This window comes from Monodon monoceros, unplaced genomic scaffold (genome assembly GCF_005190385.1).
Source record: "Monodon monoceros isolate NGI ecotype Baffin Bay Population unplaced genomic scaffold, NGI_Narwhal_1 Super_Scaffold_6, whole genome shotgun sequence".
Classification (NCBI taxonomy): Eukaryota; Metazoa; Chordata; class Mammalia; order Artiodactyla; family Monodontidae; genus Monodon; species Monodon monoceros.
Genome location: NW_021703783.1, coordinates 95,256,489 through 95,275,605, shown reverse-complemented (window position 1 = coordinate 95,275,605; position 19,117 = coordinate 95,256,489). Strand labels below are relative to the sequence as shown.

General features: G+C 41.6%; 1 protein-coding gene across 1 annotated transcript in view; it reads left to right on the top strand.

The window, feature by feature from the left end:
- Nucleotides 1–19,117, top strand: part of EFCAB6 (EF-hand calcium binding domain 6) — a 200,123-nt gene that overhangs the window by 31,026 nt on the left and 149,980 nt on the right. The window contains 1 exon segment of the mRNA XM_029206632.1: nucleotides 5,405–5,553. Coding sequence (XP_029062465.1) covers nucleotides 5,405–5,553 — 149 coding nt within the window.

Genomic DNA, 19,117 nt, shown 5'->3' with positions numbered 1-19,117 from the left:
AAAGTATGGTGGGGACAAGGGAGGAGAAGGTTCAGTAATTATTACTGGGATAATTCGCTAGCCAGCCATGTGGGGAAAAAAGCTTGGAACATTCCACTCTCCACACCAAAATAAATTCTGTGTGCCCCCACTATTTAAATTTAAAAATAAATAATCTAGGTGAAAATTTTTAATCTTGAAATTTAGACTTTTAAGCATGAAGTAAAGCCCCAAAGCCATAAAGAAAAAGACTGATAAATTTGACTATATTAAAATGAAAAAGTATTTGTACAGCAAAACTTTGTACAAATGATAAACTTGGCAAAGCATGTGCCACGTAAATGACAGATAAATAATAACTGTTCCTAACATATGTAGAACTTTTATAAATTATTAATATAAAATTTTCAGTAGAAAATCATCAATGAGGAAAAAATTAACAGAAGCCAATATTGATAAGGGCGTTAGAGGGGGAGCGCATGAATATTCTCTTCGTAAATCGGTGAAACTTGTTTTCTCTTGTTGTTGTTAATGAATTATTGTTTTTATGAAAACATGACCATTCCAAAAAATGTAAGCAATTCTGAAAAGTATAAAGAAGAAAGTAATAAATTATTCAAAATCCACCACCCAGAAATAATCAAAGGCAACATTTGGTGAACATAATTCTAGGCCTGTCTTTATTCTATGTATAGAAGGATTGCTGCATCGGCAGGTGGGTGGGTGGATACATAGATAGAAATAATTTTATAGGAAGAGAATCATGCTCCTTTTTACAAATAAATCATATTTAATTTAAATTTCTTTTAATTTACCAGAAGTAAAAAAAAAAAAAAATTATCATCACCCTCATAATTAACCCTTTTATGGGGCTGCCTCTGTGCCAGGCAGCATTGTAAGCGCCCCTCAGGTGTTCAGTCCTCACGGCAACTCCAGGAGTTAAGCACCATTATCATCCCGGGTTCAAGATGAGGAATCTGAAGCACGAGGAGGCTTAATGACCTGCCCCAGGTTACCCCGCCAGAGAGTCCTGAGGCCCAGTCTGAACCCCGGGTGCTCCACATGATATAATGTCCTCAAGTGAAGCCAAAGATATTTCTGAACTTTGGATAAATATTTCTTTACCACAAGAGATACCAGGTCCCAAAAAGAGTTTTGAGACAAAAAAAGAGATTAAGAAAGCCGTGAAGAGTTGGAGAAATGATGGTGTTTTGAAGGATGTCTCAATTACAGTCAGCGCAGGCTGGCTATGAAACTCCTTGTGATTGGCACTTCCTGTGTTTCTTCCCAGCCCCTCCCACCTCACAATTTTTGCTGTTTATATTTTGTTCTCAGTCAGAGTTTATACTATTTACATTTTGTTCTGTTACTGTAATTCCCCCAGTTGTTTTGCCTGCGTTTTATATTTACATGGATTTAATGCACATCACTCTGCTCCAGTGCTACCATAGCTTATCCCTTTCAGAGTTCTTTATTTTGATTTATTCTTTGGTTGGCTGGATTTCATTGTCAAGTAATTCCCTCAAGAAAGGCTCATGGGTGCTTTATTCCTTTTGTTTTTTCATACTATCCCTCCCTTTTGTTTTATTAGAACAACAACGTAGCTGGGTATAATTCTTCCATCATTCTTTCTTTTCCTCAAAATGTTGTTTTTCTACATTGCCTTCTGGCATTGGGTGTTCTTGAGAAGAGTCCTGAGGTCGACTGATTTTTTCCCCCTTGTAGATAATTTTTTATTCTACCAGGACGCCTAAACTATTTTTTCTTAATCCTTGAAATTAAAAAGCAAAACGAAGACTGTCTTGGCATGGAGCATTTTGCCAAAGTTTCCTGGAACAGAGTATATTCTTTTGACGTACAGATTTAGTTCTTCACTTCAGGAAAATTTTCCCTGTGTCACATCACTAAAACCTTCTCCCTGCATCCTTCTCTCCCTCCCTTCTGTCTTCCTTCCATCTTTCCTTCCTTCAGTGGTATCCTCAGTTATCTTATATTGGATCATCTTTGTCTATCCTTGATGGTAATCATCTTCTCTCAAAATGCCATAATACTTTTTTTTTTTTTTTTTTTGCAGTACGCGGGCCTCTCACTGTTGTGGCCTCTCCCGTTGCGGAGCACAGGCTCCGGACGTGCAGGCTCAGCGGCCATGGCTCACGGGCCCAGCCGCTCCGCGGCATGTGGGATCTTCCCGGACCGGGGCACGAACCCATGTCCCCTGCATCGGCAGGCGGACTCTCAACCACTGAGCCACCAGGGAAGCCCAAAATGCCATAATACTTTTGTCCTTTTCCTCCGCCTTCATTGGGAATCTTTCAAGCCATTCTTTTTTTTTCTGTTTTTTTTTTTGACCACACCTTACGGCTTACAGGAATCTTAATTCCCCGACCAGAGATGGAACCCAGGGCCCTGGCAGTGAGAGTGCTGAGTCCTAACCACGGGACTGCCAGGGAATTCCCAAGCCATTCCTTTACTATTAATTTTAATTTCAGCCTTGTCTTTTATTCTTGCTGTTTCTAATTTGTTATTAGTTCCTGTAATGATGTTGTTTTTGTTTTCTATTTTCTTAGCTTTGAAATATCCTTCTACTCTCTTTCATTGTTTGTATTTTTTCTTTCTTTCTTTCATTGTTTTATCATCTTGTCTTCAAGCTTTTCTTTTAATGAATTTATATTCTTATTTAGTTCCTTTTTATAATATGAAAGCTTTGCTGGTGAGATATATATATATATATATATATATATATATATATTTTTTTTTTTGTATCCTGTTCTCCTACAGATTGGGTTCTTTGTCTTTTGCTTGATGTTTGTTTGTTTCTTTTTCTATAGTGTGTTTGCATAGTTGTAAAACCATTTATTTTCATCCTGCTTGTGCTTAGGTTGAGATCCGCTCATATTATGGAGGTAGCTGTATTTTCATTTTCACTGCTGTACAGTCTCCATTAGCTATATATGCACAGATAATGCACTGCCCAGGGATGGGCATTGGATTGCTCCCTGTTTTGTGCTCATCCAAACAATGCCACCGTAAGTGGTTGGCTCCATATCTCCTGGTGCATGCCTGCTAAGGTGTCTCTGGGAATTACACCCAGCATTCCTTGCTAGGTTGTAGGGAACATGCTCCTCAGCTTTCATTGGCAGTATCCAGTTATTTTTCAGAATACCAGTTCACACTCCCATTGGGAGCATATGAGAATTCCTGTTGTCCAGTGTACCTACCAGCTCTTGATATCATTAGAGTTGTACATTTTTACCAGTCTGATGCGGATTAAATGGCATTTCAGCTATAATTTAAATTTTGTTTCTCTTTTTACTGATGTGCCAGATAGCTCCTTACATTTTACAACCTTTCTTTAGAACATTTTTTGTAAAAATGTATCCATTTTAACAAATATTTATTGAGCGCCTACCGCATGCCGAACTGTGCTTCATTTTAGATAATTATTAGCGAACAAAACAGGGCACAATCGTGGCTCTCATGGAGATTGCATGACCTTACATCAGGGAGAGAGATGTTAAACAAATACACGTTCGTAACTACCATTTTCCTAGAGTGGTATGACAGAAAAGGACGGGGTATTATAAGAGAGAATAACAAGGGGAGCCTCATCTAGATTGGGGGTCAGGGGAACATTTATAAAACGCAAGTGTTTAAACATGGAAAATGGGTGTGCCTTTCGCTTGTCCATCCATAACATGATGGCTGCCATGTATCATTTCAAAAGTGTGATGCAGATACACACTAGTTCTTGTGGGAAAAGTTTCATGACATGTTGTTAAATGAAAAAAGCATTTGTCAAAACTGAAAGTGTAGTGTGGTCCCATTTTTGTAAAATTATAATATATGTTTATGTGATCATGTTGGAGTTTTTGGAACACCATATAAAAACCTGTGGGTAGTGAGACTTCCGGTATCTTTATGTCCTTTTTTATACTTTGCTGAATTGCTTGCATTTTTTTGTTTGTTTCATTATAAACAGTAATGATGAAAATTCCTAAAAAGTTTTACGTGTCGCAAAGACATTACTTCTGGGGACGTCCCTGGCGGCCCAGTGGTAAAGACTTCGCCTTCCAATGCAGAGGGTGCAGGCTCGATCAGATCCCTCGATCCCTGGTCAGGGAGCTAAGATCCCACATGCCTCCGTGGCCAAAAAACCAAAACATGAAACAGAAGCAATATTGTAACAAATTCAATAAAGTCTTAAAAAAAAAAAAACAGAAAAACAAAGACATTACTTTTGTTTCATTCCTGCTTTTCTTCTAAGAGCTCTAGATTATGTCAAAACACTCTCCTGAAAAAAACCTGATTGGAGACTAAATGTCATTAAGATATTAAAAGCAGATTTCATTAATCCAATAAATATACTGAGACCAGACTCCATGTCTGGCTTTGGGTTCCCTCCACTAGAGGCTTCCCCCAGGCAGCCCACCTCCCCGAGAGAGAGAGATGGGCACATTTAGCCACATTTTGGGTTAATTTTATGCAACTTTCTAAGAAGCTTAGGCCCTGTAAGTCTCTAGATTCTTTTCAAGATTTCCCCTTAAATTTCCGATATTCCTGTGCACCTTCAGGAAGTCTTAGTGAATGTGCTTCTTATTCCTTTAGTGGGGAGAGACACTTGTACATATATTTCCATGTTCCAGCAGCTTTTTAAACGTCACCTTTTACACCAAGTTGGTGTTTCTTTTGTTTATCTTCGTATCCCAGTTAGCAGGAAAAAAGTGAATTCGGACAACGTGGAGAGGGTTGGAAATATCGAAGAATATTGTTATTACTCAGTAATAAACAGCAGGAAAACCTTTGGAAATAAAACCAATCTTCATAGCATTTTTATGAGTCATACAAAAATCAGTGGTTAACCTACTTTACTGCATTTTAGAAGTCCCATAAGCAAAGCTGATTCACCCTGGTTCTTTGTAATTCCCCCCCGCCAAAAAAAAGGATAATTAAAGAAATGTCCAATGTGTACAATGTTTATGAAATCCTAACGATTTCCCTTACAGTCAAAGCTACTTCTCTTTTTAATAAAATGTCACCAGCTTTTTGTTTGATTGACCTGACTTAATCAGGAGCAGCCTAGCATGGGCTCACAGTAGGGATGGGTTGAAAGTATATTAAGAAAGATGTATCAAACTGGCAGATCCACCAAGTATTTTTAGCTCTGAAATTTGAGTTAGAGCTATTGTATGTGCTGTTTTTCCCTGAGAAACTTGTCTGCCTTGTCATTTGAGTAGCTGTGACTGGGGATACTGTTTTGTAGTGAGCTCATCAATTAAACATTTGAAGTTCAGTACATGCCATAGTAACCTTTTTGATCAGTTTTGGAAAGGAAAATGTGAAGAGGTTTTGGTGAAAATAAAGTGGTTGAGCAGCTCTGTGCCGCTGATTTCTGTGAATGCTGTACTCTAATTTTAATTCACCGCAGCTTTCAAAGTCCTATGAAAAGGTTGAAAAGGCCCTGAGTGCAGGGCACCCGTCCAAACGTGGATACGTATCTTTGAATTACCTAAAGGTTGTCCTCGACACCTTTGTATACCGATTACCAAGAAGAATTTTCATCCAGTTAATGAAAAGGTAAGAGTCCCGTTGTTTCCTTGACATTTTTTTTCCCCAAACGTCAACTGTGAGGATCAGGAACAGCTTTATTTATTTTTTATGAATGTTTTAGACTTTTTTACTATTGAAAATTTCAAATACATGCAGAAGTAAAGAGAATAATGTAATGAATCCACGAATGCTCCCACTACCCGTCTGCAGCTTCCCACTCACTCATGGTCAATCATTTCATTGCTATCCCTGCCCATTTTTCCTCAACCTCAGATTTTTTTTTTTTTTTCCCTCCGGTACGCGGGCCGCTCACTGTTGTGGCCTCTCCCGCTGCGGAGCACAGGCTCCGGACGCGCAGGCTCAGCGGCCATGGCTCACGGGCCCAGCCGCTCCGCGGCATGTGGGATCTTCCCGGACCGGGGCACGAACCCGTGTCCCCTGCATCGGCAGGCGGACTCTCAACCACTGCGCCACCAGGGAAGCCCAACCTCAGATATTTTTGAAGCAAATACCAGACATCATATTTCATTGAAAAGATCTATGTCTCTCGATAAGAACTCTTTTTAGAAACATGGTGAAAATACTGTTTCACACCTAATAGAATTATCAATAATATTAATAAATATCCAGTCAGAGTTCAAATTTAACTGATTGTCTCACATTTTCTTTTATAACTTATTTGAGTCAAGATCCAAATCAAATCTGTACATTGCCGTTGATTGATTTGCCACAATTCTTCTTTAATCTGCAGGGTCTCTCTCCATTTGTTAATTTTCCCCCCTTAAGATGCATTTGTAGAAAAAGTCTGGATTGTTTGTTATGTAGAGTTTCTTACAATCTGAATCTGACTGATTGCAACCCACGGTGACATGTAATGTGCTCTCCTGTCTCCCTCCTCGCCAGTCCCTGCCCCTGAATTGATACATGCACAGATCCAGGTTCAATTTGGGGAGCAAGAACACTTCATAGGTGGTAGCAAGCATGTATGGACTGCTTGTCTTTCTTCTTGTGATGTTAGCAGCCCTTGTTGATCACCCCTATATCCATCAGTTCACTAGGGATTGTAAGGTGGTGACGCTCTGTGTCTACTGTTGCTCCTTTATTAGTTGGAGTACTTCTGTAATGCAAACTTCCCCTTTCCAACCATTTGGTAACAATGAGACACAGTTAGTGTAGAAAAGGTAGGATCTCCTTGGTTCTTTCCCTTCACTTACTATTTTTCAAAATAATGAATTGGTTTCCTAGCATCCTCCAGAAGTGAGCAATGAGTGACTTTTCTTAAATGTTATTAGGAGCTCATGAATGTTAACATATTTGATGCCTTTCAATTCATTACAGTTATTATTCTCCTTGACACTCAATTTGTTCTGTCGTGGCCACTGGGAGGCTTTTTGTGTTGGCTCCGGAGTCCTGCTGGTGTGACCCTAGTAGTCTTTGATAACATTTCTTGGTATAACGAAATGCTCTAGGCTCTTCTGCTACATCTCTTGCCTCAGACCTGGAATCAGCCATTTCTCCAAGGACTCCTGTTTACTTTTAGTTGGAAATGATATATATAGACCAAACTTTGGGTGAGGAATACTGTCTTTAATTTACCTGGTTTTCTGTCCAGGTAACTCAGAGAACCTCTTCTCAGGGGACATGGGATTGAGGCTGATGGAAAGATTGTCCTGTGAAACTCTGAATAGTTGGAGGACACCTTGGGGTTACCTAGAAAGGAGGGGCATTAGAGAACGAGAAGGAAAAAATAGGACTGAGCTAGACCAGCTGGACCCATTTCCCATAGCACTTCCTTCCCTTCTCAGCACCCTGTGTGTCCAGAGAGAGCCGCCTGTGTGTTACCACCATGGCTTCTAGAGCGAAGGGCATAAATATTTCCATGGCTCAGAAAACAGCTCTATTTTCCTGTCTGTACATAGTGAAATCTTTTAGGAATTACTTTCTTGGATAGCTAAGAGTTGTATAGCCATTTCTTTTTGTTTCATTTTCAAAATGACACAAGTAATAATGTAGTAGCAGTAATAGAAATCAAAAACAAAAAGTCACCATCCACCTTACATAACCAATTGACTGTTTTCATTTTTCCACATTCTCTTCCACTTTGTATCCACATACATATATAATTTTTACATATTTGTAATCAAAATGCACCTACAGTTTTATATCACGCTTTTTAAGTAGGAATATGCATATTATACCATTCTTCACATTGGCTTCATAGTCTTCAAAATTATAACTTTATGGATGCCTACTGATGCTGGCCATTGTGGGAGGTGCTAAGAATGCAGAAATAAATAACAAAGAGTTCCTGGCCAGAGTGGCTGCCAGGGGATGATGGCTGTGAAGACTGATGGGCACATGGAGTGAGTGCATTAGGAGGCTGAGGGCGGCCAGAGATGTGGTGGTATTCACGTGTTCTAGCCAGGGATCCAGGGATTTCTGAGTCATGACCTTTGTCATGTCACCCACCCAGAATTCCCAGTGGAACAGGGCGCAAGAGGCAACAGCAGGGTGAACTCCCAAGTGCTAATATAAGGAATTATAAATCTGGTATGCCTCCTGGTGCACATATCTGGAAGTGAAGCTTCGTCATATCTTCCTGGCCAACTGTCCCCTTTGTAATTATATCACTACCCTTTTATCCCTCTGGCTTTTATAGTCTATCTTATCTGCTATTAAAATACCCATAACACTTTTCTTTTGATTAGTATTTGTCAGGTATCTCTTTTCGCAACCTCTCGTTTTCACTCTTTTATTGTCATGGTTTCAGCGTATTTCTTGTAAAATAGCATATATCTGTATTTTTAAAATTCCAAAATGAACATCTTTACCTTTGTAATGGTCCAGTTTAGTCTGTTTCCGTTTGTTGTAATAGATGTATTTGGATTTTCCCCACCGCTTTACTTTGTACTCTCTATGATTTACTTGGTTCTTTCTTTTTTCTCCATCATGTTTGGTTCGGTTGAGTTTTTCTTATCACTCTTTTTTTTCCTCCACTGCCTTGAGACTTAAATATTTTATTTCTATTCTTATATTGATCATCCTTAAAATTTTAACATGTGTTCTAAACTTGTAAAGCCTAAAGCTAATCAGTGTTTCCATTGTCCTGGGTAAAACAAGCACTTTCAGCCCACATGTTACCATTGGCTAGTGCCATTTTTTTTTTCCGTGTTGGGTCTTCGTCTCTAGTTGCAGCACACGGGCTCAGTAGTTGTGGCGCATGGGCTTAGTTGCTCTGCGGCATGTGGGACCTTCCCAGACAAGGGATCGAACCCATGTCCCCTGCATTGGCAGGCGGATTCTTAACCACTGCGCCACCAGGGAAGTCCCTTTCCCATTGCTTTTATTTATTTATTTAATTTATTTATTAATTTTTAAAAATTTATTTATTTGTTTAAATTTTTGGCTGCCTTGGGTCTTTGTTGCTGTGTGTGGGCTTTTCTCTAGTTGCAGCGAGCGGGGGCTACTCTTCATTGCAGTGCACAGGCTTCTCATTGGGTGGCTTCTCTTGTTGCAGAGCATGGGCTCTAGGCGCGTGGGCTTCAGTAGTTGTGGCACTTGGGCTCAGTAGTTGTGGCTCGCGGGCTCTAGCGCACAGGCTCAGTAGTTGTGGTGCACGGGCTTAGTTGTTCCACGGCATGTGGGATCTTCCTGGACCAGGGCTCGAATCCGTGTCCCCTGCACTGGCAGGCGGATTCTTAACCACTGCGCCACCAGGGAAGCCCTCCCATTGCTTTTAATGTCCACTTTGTCATATTAAATTCTATCCCTAATTTGGTTTAATGTGTGTTTCTATTTTCTATCTCATCAATCTAGATTTCTCTTGTTCATGGACGTTTCTGTACAAGGTTCTGTCTACAATTGCCCATCCAACTGCCCTTATATTTTCTGTTATATCTTTAGAAAGAACACTGGCTTCCCTGCACTGTCACAGTTATTTGTTTCTCACCCGTTTCTTGAATTTACATAGTGATTGTAAAGGACTTACCACTAATTATGTCACCTCCTAAGAAGAGAGAATCTGCTGGACTCTACCATGAAAGCAATGGCCTAGGAAAAATGAATTAGAGGTGGGACTAGTTTCCTGCAGCGAGTGGCACTGGGGTGGCCCCGGGGTGGTGCTGATCTCCTCTTTCCTTTGCTCTCCTCTAAAGCCCCCCAAGAAGGTGGCACAGTTGGGACACCTGGTATTGCTACAAGCGTAACTCCCCTCGACCTCTGCACTCGGAGCATCACAAGAAGCCATAATTCACCTTCTAAATTTAGGTTTAGTATTTTTGTTAGCTTACCAAGATGTGTCCATGATTGTTTTGGGCAAATTCTCTATGATCTTTGTATTTAAACAATGATTTAAGAGTTCAGTAAGAAACCTGTACATGAATGTTGATAGATCAATTCATAATCACCCCAAACTGGAACCAACCCAATGTACTTCAGCAGGTGACGGGATAAGCAAGCTGGTACGTCCATACGATGGGATATTTCTCAGCAATAGGAAGGAAGGAACTATTGATACCTACAGCATGGATGAATCTCAGAGACATTCTGCTGAGTGAAAGAACCCGGTCTCAGAGGTTCCTACTGTAGGATTCTATTTGTATGAGAGTCGGCAAAAGGCAAAACAATGGGGACCGAGCAGAGATCAGTGGTTTCCGGGACTAAGGGCGGGGGAGGGCCTGAGTCCTGAGGGGCAGTAGGAGGGAGGCTGTGGGTGATGAAGCTGTCCTGGATTTTGCGTGTGGTGATGGTTACATGTGTTAAACTCTACACATGTGTTGAAACTCATAAAAGTGCGCACACACAAAAAAGCCCCTTTTACTGCATTTTCATTTGAGAAATAAAATGTAAAAACTCATCCTTTCTTTAAGGCAAACAATACAGAAAAGAATAAAGGAGGAAGTAAAATAAAATCTAAACTCTCATGCCCAATAAAATGATTTGAGAAATTATTCTTCTAACAAATTTAAGAATGGAAAGAAAAAAAATGGGCGTCATTTTGAGTTTATTTTTTAAATACTCAAGATCTAGGGCCTAAGTTAAAAACCCTAACAGCTTGGTAATGAGGCATAAAATCTTGATCCAAATAATATTTTAGGGACGTTAAAAGCTATTTTCCATATATATATATATATATGTATGTATGTATTTTAATGTAATGGTAGGCTTTAATTAAACAGATAACTTGACCTTTATTACTAAGATGCTGTGTTTTTCATATAAAATAGATCTATTAGAAACAAAGCCAGTGTTTAAATATGAAGAATGAGGTTTTGGGAGAGTTGAGAGGATGAAATAAATGCTGTGACTTTCATGTTCACCGGAGACTGGGCTTCATCCATCCATCATGTGAGCAGGTCCCCACTCAGAAGCATCTCCTGGTGAGAATTTTCCCATCCACGCTGGGGACATTAGTAGCCTGGCAGAAGCTTTGCAAACCAAAAATAAGCCATTTAGCCCAAATTATATGAAGTGTAGAAGCAATACCCCGGGGTATATTTTCATTTATTGCCCAAACCCTTTTAAGCCGTGTGTCTAGGATTTCTTCTATTTATATGACATTCTAGAAAAGGCAAAACAATGGGAATGGAGGAGAGATCACTGATTGCCAGGACTGGGCTGGGGGAGGGTGTGACTCAAGGCGGGCGGCACGAAGAGATTTTGGGGTGAGGGAGCTGGTCCCTATTCAGCTGTGGTCTTCTGTGTCTGGACATGCATTGGGCAGGGTCCAGGCAGAAAGCAGATGGCATCTGAGTTTATTGAAGGATCTTTTACCCAGGTGAGCGCAGGACCAAGTGAAATCAGTAGATGGGGAAGCATTTATCTCTCCTAGGCCTGAAGGGGCAAGAGAGGGAGAAGTTAGTGAGAGGAGCTAGAGGGTGACCTAAGGAGAGAGCCACCCAAGAGCAGATAAGGCCTTCAGCAGGAGAGTGTGGCCACAGCCATGCTGCAGCCCAGCAGGGAGGGGCTGGGGGGATAACTAGCCCACCTTCTCTCTCCTCTCACCTTCCAATCTCCTGCTGGCACCTCCCACTGGCCAACCCATCTGAAAGCCAGGGGCACGAGGGGCCAGTTGAAGCAACCCACCAGGGTACTGTGCAGAGTAGAGGAGGGTGGAGAATGGACCTGGATGGACAAACGAAAAATATCAGGTACCGTTTACCATTCTGAGCCTTAGAAACCTTGGAGGGATGAAAACCCTTGTCCTTTGTAGGAATGAAAACCGTGTATCCCCCAAACAGGAGCTACTTAAAGTCATGTCTCCCACATGAAATCTAAAATGTTAGCTATAATCAGCGCTTTTTAAAAAATAAGGCAGGGGGTGGGGTGGGAATAGGAAAACAAAAACAACACACAAAAGAGCTGCTAAAATTTGCATTATTGTAACTGGTCATGAGATCTAAATTGATAATTATAGCCTCCTTCATCCATCATCCATTCTTAACTTCTCTGCCAGCATCTTTGCTGGACAGCATCACTCACCTGGTAGGGTACCCAGCCTTCTTCACAGGGTCTCAGCCCTTGGTTGTCGTCTCTTGGTGGGGCTGCCACAGCTGCCTTAGGGTATGTAATGCATCCCGCAGAACAGCGCCCTTACCCCACAGGGAATTTAGGGTATTTTTCTCTCAGCTGGCTCTGTAGCTGAGTCATCAACAAGGTGCCCAACCATTCTTTCACGTCTGTTCTGGTGATGGGGTATGTGTAAGACAGGTGAGTTCTGTATGTCTGAGACTATTGCCACACCTTCACCACCATCAAATGAGTCCCTTGGTAAGTGCTGTGCTGCATGGGACATGATGGTGATGGGTAAAGCATTTTGGAGGTCCACAAACGCTGGTAACGATGGAAGCATTTCAGGTAGGGAATGGACATTTGTATCTGGAATATGTATCTTGTGAAGACAAATCACTGCCCCCTCCATGACGAAGGAGGTCCAGGGTAATCCCTACCAGATGGCGGAAAGCCCCCCTGGAGGAAGGGGCCTGGGGGGCTCGGCAGCAGCCAGCTCAGCTTTAGTGATGACGAGTCTGTATTTTCACACCAATGCAGAGCCTCATCTGGAAGACCATGGACAGCACCATGTTCCCTGGGGAGAGTGACTGACTGGCATCCCCTGGGCAGGTCGGCTTTCCTCCTGATGACCCAACCGGGATGCCTTCCAGTGGGCACTTACCTGGGACATCAATACCTTTATAAGCTGTGCTGATTTTCTCGAGTCCATCAGATACCTCTTTTCTAGGTGTCACTGTCACCAGTCTTCCAGTCTCACTCATTTTGAGTCCCTGAGCAGTCAGCTAGCCCATCAGTCACTGCCCATGAATCAATACATAAATTCATCCTTCCAGAGTAGGCAGTTAGGTGTATGTGGAGTTATGCCTACCATCTTCCAGGGCCTCCCCTGAGTGGGGCTGAGTGCTGTAGCGCTCCACTCGAGGCTGCTGGCAGCACGTTGCCCACCCCCGTCTACTAACCACGCCCATGCCTTTCCTCTGTTAACCCGTGGACCTGCCTGTGAAGCCGCGGGTGTGGGTTGAGGGGTCAATGAGCAGCGTGAGAAGGTCCCATGGGAGTCTGGCACCTGTTCACGCAGACTCCGCCTCCACCTTCCAGACGTGCTCGGGCCTGGCCTCACCTATGCCTCTCCCACTTAACGTGGGCTGCTGCTACACACATCTCATGGTATGACTCAGCAGATCCAATAACACCTGCTCTTCTGGGCAGGGCGAGTCTCATGATCACTTTGTCACGTGACCAGGCCTTCACCGTGAATACCAGAGCTCAGCAGCAGAGGCCAAGGGCAGAAGAGGACAGAGCCTTATGGCAAAGCTCTAGGAATGTGTGCAGTGGTTCTCCTACCTGGGCTTGCTCTAGGGTCCACACAGCATCTGTCTGCCGTAGACACTTTCATTAACATTTACTGTTGTGGGTCCAACTGAGACAGCAATTTACCCTGTCGCCTGGGCCTTCTGCAACTGCTTTTTCCTGCTCTATGTGCCACTCAAAACTGGCAACCTTGTGGGTTACCCGAAAATGGATCAGAATAGCAGGACAAAGTTGTCTTCAGCCTCCAGACGTCTTTCAAGCATGCGCCTCTTTCTTTGTGATGGGTGCTACAGGTATAACAACCTGTCTTTCACTTTAGAGGGACGAGTCCAACATGCCTCAGGCCTCTGGATCCCTAGACCCTTCACCGGAACGGCAGACCCCTAAACTTATATGGAGTTTATCTCTTCCCGCTCTGAGGGCCTCTGGGATACTTGTTACTTCCCTCTTACTGGGTCCTGTTAATAAAATCAGGCCAGTGTGATGGTTAACAGCACAGCTACTTTGTAAATATTTGCAGGACCCTCTGGGCAAGGCTTGGTAGAGTCCCTTCATATTACATTATGGCAGAAAGCAGGTGAGTTGACACAACCTTGAGTAATATTGTCAAGGTATACTGATCTCCCTGCCATGTAAAGGGAAACTTTACTGATGGTAATTTAAAAATTAGCATTCTCTGTGTCTCTGGCTGCATACCAGGTGCGGGGGTGTGTGTGTGTGTGTGTGTGTGTGTGTTGATTTGCATGTGTGATCGGCATCATCGCCTGATTAAATGTGCAGTAATCCAGTCGGCTTCTTGCTTTGTTTATTTTTTAAAGTATTTTACTTTTTTTTTTTTTTTTTTGCCGCCCCAAGCAGCATACGCGGCCTTAGTTCCCCAACCGGGGATCGAACCCGTGCACCCTGCAGTGGAAGCACAGAGTCTTAACCACTGGACCGCCAGGGAAGTCCCAGTCTAATCAGTTTCTAATACCCAAGTAGCTTTTGCATTGGTGGACAGGTGATTTAAATGGGAATATGGTAGAAGTCAGTCCTTCTCCCACCCCTCATCTTTCTATTCTTTGATGGTGGTACCAATCTGTACATTTACCCCAGGGAAGTGGTATTACTTTTTGTTGACTCTCTTATAAAGGGTTGGGTCTTCTACATGGCCCTTTCTACCATCATAGCCCTTATTTCACAGAACAGAGAATCAGTGTGAGGATTCTGCAGTGGCTAAGGTTATTTATTCCCATTATATATTCTGAGCCTGGAGAAGTAGCCATGGGATGAGCTTGTAATCCTACTGGACCCATTGTGAATGGACTTGGGCTCCGTCTATCACCTCCATAAGCCTCCACTCTGGACGAACACACCATGCTGGCATTTTGCTTCTCCAGAAATTATCATTAGTAAGGAGGGATGATCTAATAACCCTGAAAGGCTAAGGTATTTTCCTTCCCTTAATGCATAGTCACCTTGGTAAATGGCTGAAGGACCTTCTGGGCAAAGTTTGAATGAATATTCCTCGGGCCCTTTGGGCAAGGTTTGAAGGAAAATTCTCAGTATATGCCCATGGCTAGATTGCAGAGTCCCCCTCAATTAAAGGTCTCTGGGTGTGTGAATTGGTTTAGGTCTGTGACCCGGGCAAGAGGCCATGAATTCCCAGTGTAATGACTCAAGTCAGGCTTCTGCCCATCAGCCTAGAATTTTCTGTATATTCTGTATGTATCAGGCAGGGCCTTAGTCTTTCCTAAAGACCCTGTGGTCAGTTAGCTAGTGCCAGAAATCCCAGTGGTTTGAAACACCCTGATTTCACTCTGGCTTATTATGGTAATTACTCCCATGCTGTAGCTATAAGAGAAAGTTTCCCAACAGGAACTTGGGCCTTTGATGACAAATTTATATGTTGCTTCTCCCTTCCCCATAGATGGGGTCTCATGCTGCTGTAAGTCTCTACCTGGATTCATGGGATGGGAAACATGGATTGGGAATGATGTTGGACTCCCAACATCAGAATCCAGAGGGATAGCTGCCTGAGGCAATAAAAGGAGCCCCTGGGGATTTTTAAGAATTAAAGAAATCAGCAATATCCATCTTCGTAACTTGGGTTAATAACGGTTACTCGTGATTTCTAGCAAAATTATGTGCTGATGCTATTTTTTGAAAATTGTGTTTATTCATGTTGATTATAAAAACTGTACCGGCTCAAACTAGAAAATAGGGGAAACCATTGAAAAAGTTACCCGTAATTGTAATAGCCAGAGATGGCCACTATTAATATTTTGGTATATTTCCTTCTAGAATTTTTATGTGTGTACATGTACACATACTCCATACATGCTTAACATAGTCGAGACCATATGAGGTATAAAATATGTTCTGTTTTCTCACAGAATATTATAACAGGAGCACTTTTTATATTATTAAAAAAACCTTTGAAATTAACTTTTTTTTTTGCGGTACGTGGGCCTCTCACTGTTGTGGCCTCTCCCGTTGCGGAGCACAGGCTCCGGACGTGCAGGCTCAGCGGTCATGGCTCACGGGCCCAGCTGCTCCGCGGCACGTGGGATCTTCCCGGACCGGGGCACAAACCCATGTCCCCTGCATCGGCAGGCGGACTCTCAACCACTGCGCCACCAGGGAAGCCCCAAAAATAACTTTTTTATTTTAGAACAGTTTTACATTTACAAAATTATTGCAAAGATAGTACAGAGAGTTTCAGTATATCCCACACCCAGTTTTCCTTATAAACGTCTTACATTAGTATGGTACATTTTTTTTACAATTAATGAACTAACACTGATACATTATTATTAACTGAAATCTGTATTCATATTTCCTCAATTTTCCCCTAATATTCTTTTTTCTGTTCCATGTTATTGTCTAGGATACCCCATTACATTTAGTAGTCGCATGTCCTTAGCCTCCTCTTGGTTCTCACAGTTTCTTAGATTTTCCTTGTTGTTTTGATGACCTTGCCAGTTTTCAGGATTACTGGTCAGATATTTTATAGAACGTCCCTCAGTCGGGATTTGGCTGATTAGGGTAATGGGAAGAAGACCATGGAGGTCAAATACCATTCTCATTACATCATGTCAAGGGTACATAGTATCAGTATGACTTGTCACCATTGATGTTGACCTTGATCACATGGCTTAAGTTAGTATCCTCTTTATATTTGGGTTGGCCAAAAAGTTCGTTCAGGTTTTTTCTGTAAGATGGTATGGAAAAACCCGAACGAACATTTTGGCCACCCCAATATTACCCTATCTGTGTCTTTAAGTTAAATGTATCTCTTTTATGACAGCATAAATTTGCATCTTGCTTTTTAAAAATCTATTCTGATAATGTCTATCTTTTAATTAAAGCATTTAGTCCATTATTATTTTAAATAGTTATTAATATGTTTGGATTTAGATTTCCCACTTTTTTCTCCTTTTGCTTTTTGTTTATTTTTTCTGGCCGCCTTTTTAGATTATTTGAAACCGTTTTTAGAATTTAATTTTAATTTTATTAAAGTCTTTGTAGATATACTTCTTTGCATAATTTTTAATGGTTGTTCTGTGGACTATAATATACATTTTAAGTGTTCCCAGTCTACATACAGTTAATACTGTACCACTTCACATAAAATATAGAACCCATGTAACACATAGGTCTATATCCTGCCCCCCGTGTCCTTTGTACTATGGATAATATATGTATTATATCTGCCTATGTTATAAACCCCACAAAATAATGTGGGTTTTTCTTTTTCTTTCTTTCTTTTTTTTTTTTTTTTTTGCTTTAAATAGCCATAAACAAATAAGAAAAAAAAAAAAGCAAAAAAATAGCCTTTAAAAATTTTTCAGATATTTACTATTTCTAACCCTCTTTTAATTCCTTTCTGAGGAGCCATGATCCCCATCTGCTGTCATTTTCCTTCAGCCTGAAGAACTTCCTTTGTTGAGGTATAGGTGTACTAAAGATGGATTCCCTTAGTTTTATTTAGGAATGTGTTTATTTCTCCTTCGTTTTTGACTGATATTTTCTGAGATGGAAAACTCTTGGGTAACTGTTCTTTCTTTCAGCACCTTATTATGATGTTCCACTCCTTTGGGCTTCCAGTGTTTTGGATGAGAAGTCATTTATTAAATTCTGTCCTCCTGTATGTAGTGAGTAATTTTTCTCTTGTTGCATTCAAGATTTACCCTTTAAATTTGACTTTCAGCTTTGTTAACTGTGACGTGCTTTGGCCTGGCCTTTTCCGTGGATATACTGCTTGGTGTTTGCTGAACATCTTAAACCTGTAAATGTATATCAATTAAATTTGGGGGAAATTGTCATTTTTATGTCTTCAAGTATTAGTGTTTTTTCTGCCCTATTCTTTCTCTTCTCTCCTTCTGTGACTGCAATTACATGTATGTAAGACTGTCTTATATTATGTCTTTGAGACTCTATTCATTTTATAAATATATGTGTATTCTGTGTTATATTGGGTGGTTTTGGTTGATTTGTATTTAAGTTCACTCATTCTCCCCTTTATCCTCTCCATTCTTTTCTTAATTCTGTCAAGTGATTTTTAAAAAAATTTTAGGTAGTATTTTTATCATTCTAAAATTTCCATTTAGTTCTTTTTATTATATCCATTTCTCTATTGAGATTTCCTGTCTTTTTTTTTTTTTTTTTTTTTTTTTGGTACTCAGGCCTCTCACTGCTGTGGTCTCTCCCGTTGCGGAGCACAGGCTCCAGACGCGCAGGCTCAGCGGCCATGGCTCACGGGCCCAGCCACTCCGCAGCATGTGGGATCTTCCTGGACCGGGGCACGAACCTGCGTCCCCTGCATCGGCAGGCGGACTCTCAACCACTGCGCCACCAGGGAAGCCCAGAGATTTCCTATCTTTTGACTCATTTTAGGCATGTTTTCATTTGTTTCATTGATGATACTTATAATCATTGATTTTAAAACCCTTGTCTGATGATACCAACATTTGGGTTATTTGGGATTCCTCTCAGTTGACTTTATTTTCTCCTTACTAATGTTCCGTTTTCCTGTTTTCTTGTATTCCTGTAATTTTAGATTCTATCCTGGAAATTTTGAACGTTAAATCATGGAGACTATAAGTTCTGTTATAATTACTGTTTCAATGAATGTTGTTTCTTTTGTTTTAGTGCATACTTATCTTGTTTGAACTCAAGCTGCATATTCTGTTTCTTGGGTGGCAGTTCTGATCTTAATTCAGATCTTTTGTGTTTAGCTAAGCTATTTTGAGTAGGTTCTGATCACGTGAGATTCAGGAGCCAGCCAGAAATGTGGTGGGACAGAATTTGGGGACCCCTCTCTGGCTCTTTCTCTTCCAGGATTTCCTCTTTCTCTCTAGGTTTATGATTTACCTGGGTTTGATCTTCTAGTTTTCCAGGCTATAAAGGCCACTTTTTTTTTTTGTACTGGTGCCTGTGCCACCCCTCATGCTGCAGTGCCTGTCCCTGGGCTAGATGCACTGAAAATACTCCTCACAACTCAGTTCCTCTCAGTATAGATTTCCCACCAGAGTTTGCCCACTTCTGTTCACTCTATAGTGCTTTTAGGTAGCTACTTTTTTTTTAGGGGGGGGTACGCAGGCCTCTCACTGTTGTGGCCTCTCCCGTTGCGGAGCGCAGGCTCCGGACGCGCAGGCACAGCAGCCATGGCTCACGGGCACAGCCGCTTCGCGGCATGTGGGATCTTCCCGGACCAGGGCGCGAACCTGTGTCCCCTGCATCGGCAGGCAGACTCCCAACCACTGCACCACCAGGGAAGCCCTAGGTA